General features: G+C 32.7%; 1 protein-coding gene across 1 annotated transcript; it reads right to left on the minus strand.

Moving 5' to 3' along the window:
• Positions 1 to 855: 855 nt before the first annotated feature.
• Positions 856 to 1,516, minus strand: LOC133311339 (uncharacterized). The gene has a single exon (XM_061512367.1). The coding sequence runs from the start codon at positions 1,514 to 1,516 to the stop codon at positions 1,082 to 1,084; it is 435 nt and encodes a 144-aa protein (XP_061368351.1). The 3' UTR covers positions 856 to 1,081.
• Between the last annotated feature and the right edge of the window lie 1,087 nt (positions 1,517 to 2,603).

A 2,603-nucleotide genomic window follows, 5' to 3' on the forward strand; every position in this document is an offset into this window, starting at 1 on the left:
AGCATGAGATTTCAACCTATAATGTCAAAGAGTATGGTTTAGCATTTCTCCCGTCTCTTTTAAAAATTTCTTAATTTGTGTGCAATAACCATAAACGACAAATAGTGTAAAATTGAGATAATATTTTATTTCCCATAGGTGCATATCATTGTTTTAAAAATTAAACCATAATGGCCAATTTGACCAATGAGCTAGATTTTTTTTTTATTCAGCCAAAAAAATTTTAGACAAATAAAGGCTCGTGTATGGATAACAATTATTTATTTTGATTTAACTTGAAAAATAAAGTTTCCACTTAAAACCAAAAATAAAAAGAGCTAAGAATAAAATGAAAACTTTAGAAGAGGAAGTTATTAATAAAATCATTATTCATATACTTCAAATTTATTTTATCCTACAAAAAAAGTTAAGGATTGAAACATGAGAGCATCTACTTTAGATAAAAGAGAAGATAAAACAAAAGGGAAAGGAAAAAGAACACATCAACATCCAAAAGGACATTACTTGACCCATTCAGAGGAGAAAATTTTCTTGTTATTGTCTCTCAATTTGAAAAAAGATTGTATTTTTCTTACCATGATGATGCCACCTCCCTAGTCATCAAAAACAGCAATATGCCAGATTGACATACTTGCATCTAAGTTATGGATGCAAATTGCAATACAGAAAATTTTACATTCAAAACTTTTACACTTGAAGCCAAGAAAAAGAAAAAGAAAAAGTACAAAATTTAAGGAGCCAAAGCAGAAAATAAGTTTACACTAATGACTTCAAAGTTTGAAATTGAAGCAATCAAGGAAAGTTGCCAACCCAGATCCTGAATAATCTCATTTTCACAGAATCTATGCACCTCAGAATTAGGAAGTTGACCCAACAAACTATTCCATCCTCTCTTTCAATAACTCATACAATGGTTCTCTTCTCCATTTATCTTGAGAATTTAAGCATTCACAGGCCAATTGAAAATTTGAAACCCAGAATTTAAGTTGTGGAGCATCAAAACATTGGTTTCCACAAGCTAAAACAAATCAACATTTATTACCCATGTTGTTTCCACAAAACACCAAAGCCTACAAAAAAACTAATCATATTTTTCTCTCCATGAAAACACAAGAAAGAAGACCCATGAAATGGCCAATGCAATGTCCCCAACAGCATACCTTGGCCAGTCATGTGCAAGATCTTCAAGCTTCCCTTCAAAGAAGAATCTCCATACTGCCATGGAAATGTGAAGTAGCACACACCCTTTGGCAAAGAAACTTTGAAACTCTTTGTCCTTCACAAGGGAAACCATCAAAAGAAGGAACCCAATTGTGAACAACAGCAAGCCAGAGAAGGAATCAGAGGTTTGAATCAGTAACTGATCATGGGGTGTTGATCCCTGAAGCTTGCTTGCAGTCTCTAATCCATGGCCAAACACTAAGATCTCTTTGGAGTAGAATATCATTAGAGCTCCACAAGTAAGAGCTATTGCAGAATGAAGAACACAAATAAGGGTAAACACAGAAGAAACCATTGATCCAAAAACCACTTTAAAGGCCTTTGCTTTCTTACTTTAAACTCAATTGAGCTTCTACACCAACAAAGGCAATTGGAATTTTCCAAACACTACTTTCTAGAAGTTTAAGAACATAGCAAATACCCATGACCAATAGTGATTCTAGTTTGACATTTATGACTTCAAATTCAACTTTTGTGGCTTCAACCAATCAGATGCTGAAACTTGACCTTTCAAAGTTTGTAGCTCCTTAAGAAATCTACCAAACAAAGCTCAAACTAAAACAAGAAAACTCAGAAAATCCCTTGAGTCATAGGTGAAAGGCTTGAAAAAGCCCTGCATCTGAAGATTTCATGGTCAAAAGAAATGAAGCAAAAAAAAAAATGGTTTTTCCTTTAAGGGTGAATATGACATACAAATCAGAATTCAGAAGGGTTTATAAAACAGTACTATTTCAACTTCAGGGTACTTTACTTACATGCAAACATGATTAAAATTTTAGATTGGATTTGCATAGAGATTAATGAAGGCACAAGCTTCTTCATGCCATAAATGGCATAGAAATTGCTTCCATACTCGGAACCACATGCAGAAAATAATAATTGAATTTGGAAGAATGGTATTGGGTCATGGAAGTGGGTCTACATAACTTTTGTTAAAAGATTATTCAAAGCTATGTGTTGTTATCTTCTGGCTTTTGAGTATGTAGAGGGCCCCGTACATAGTTGCTCATTTTAGACTTGGTGACCTTAAATTAAAAATACTTTTGATACTAGTTAAGGTGCTTTCATGTCTTAATCTGATAGATAATTTTTTGGCTAATGGATGTTAGGATAAGTATAGCAGCCATCCCTTTCTTAAATGTTTGATATTTTATATTCATCATGTGTTCGGTCCTAAAGGATCATACTTAGTGGGGGATATGTGAATCAGAAATATCTATAATAGGCAAAAACCCTATTTATTGTTGTACCTTTGCTTATTTTCCTGTATTTATAATTGTTAAATAGTTAAATTATTAATATAAAACTTCTTTGTAAAATCTAAAGGTTGAAAATAAAAGGACACCATGCATTGCAATTTGTTCCTTTTTTTTTTATTGGTG

This window comes from Gastrolobium bilobum, unplaced genomic scaffold (assembly GCF_033153095.1).
Source record: "Gastrolobium bilobum isolate Gb01-03AN ecotype WA unplaced genomic scaffold, APGP_CSIRO_Gbil_v1 utg11809, whole genome shotgun sequence".
NCBI classification, from domain to species: Eukaryota; Viridiplantae; Streptophyta; class Magnoliopsida; order Fabales; family Fabaceae; genus Gastrolobium; species Gastrolobium bilobum.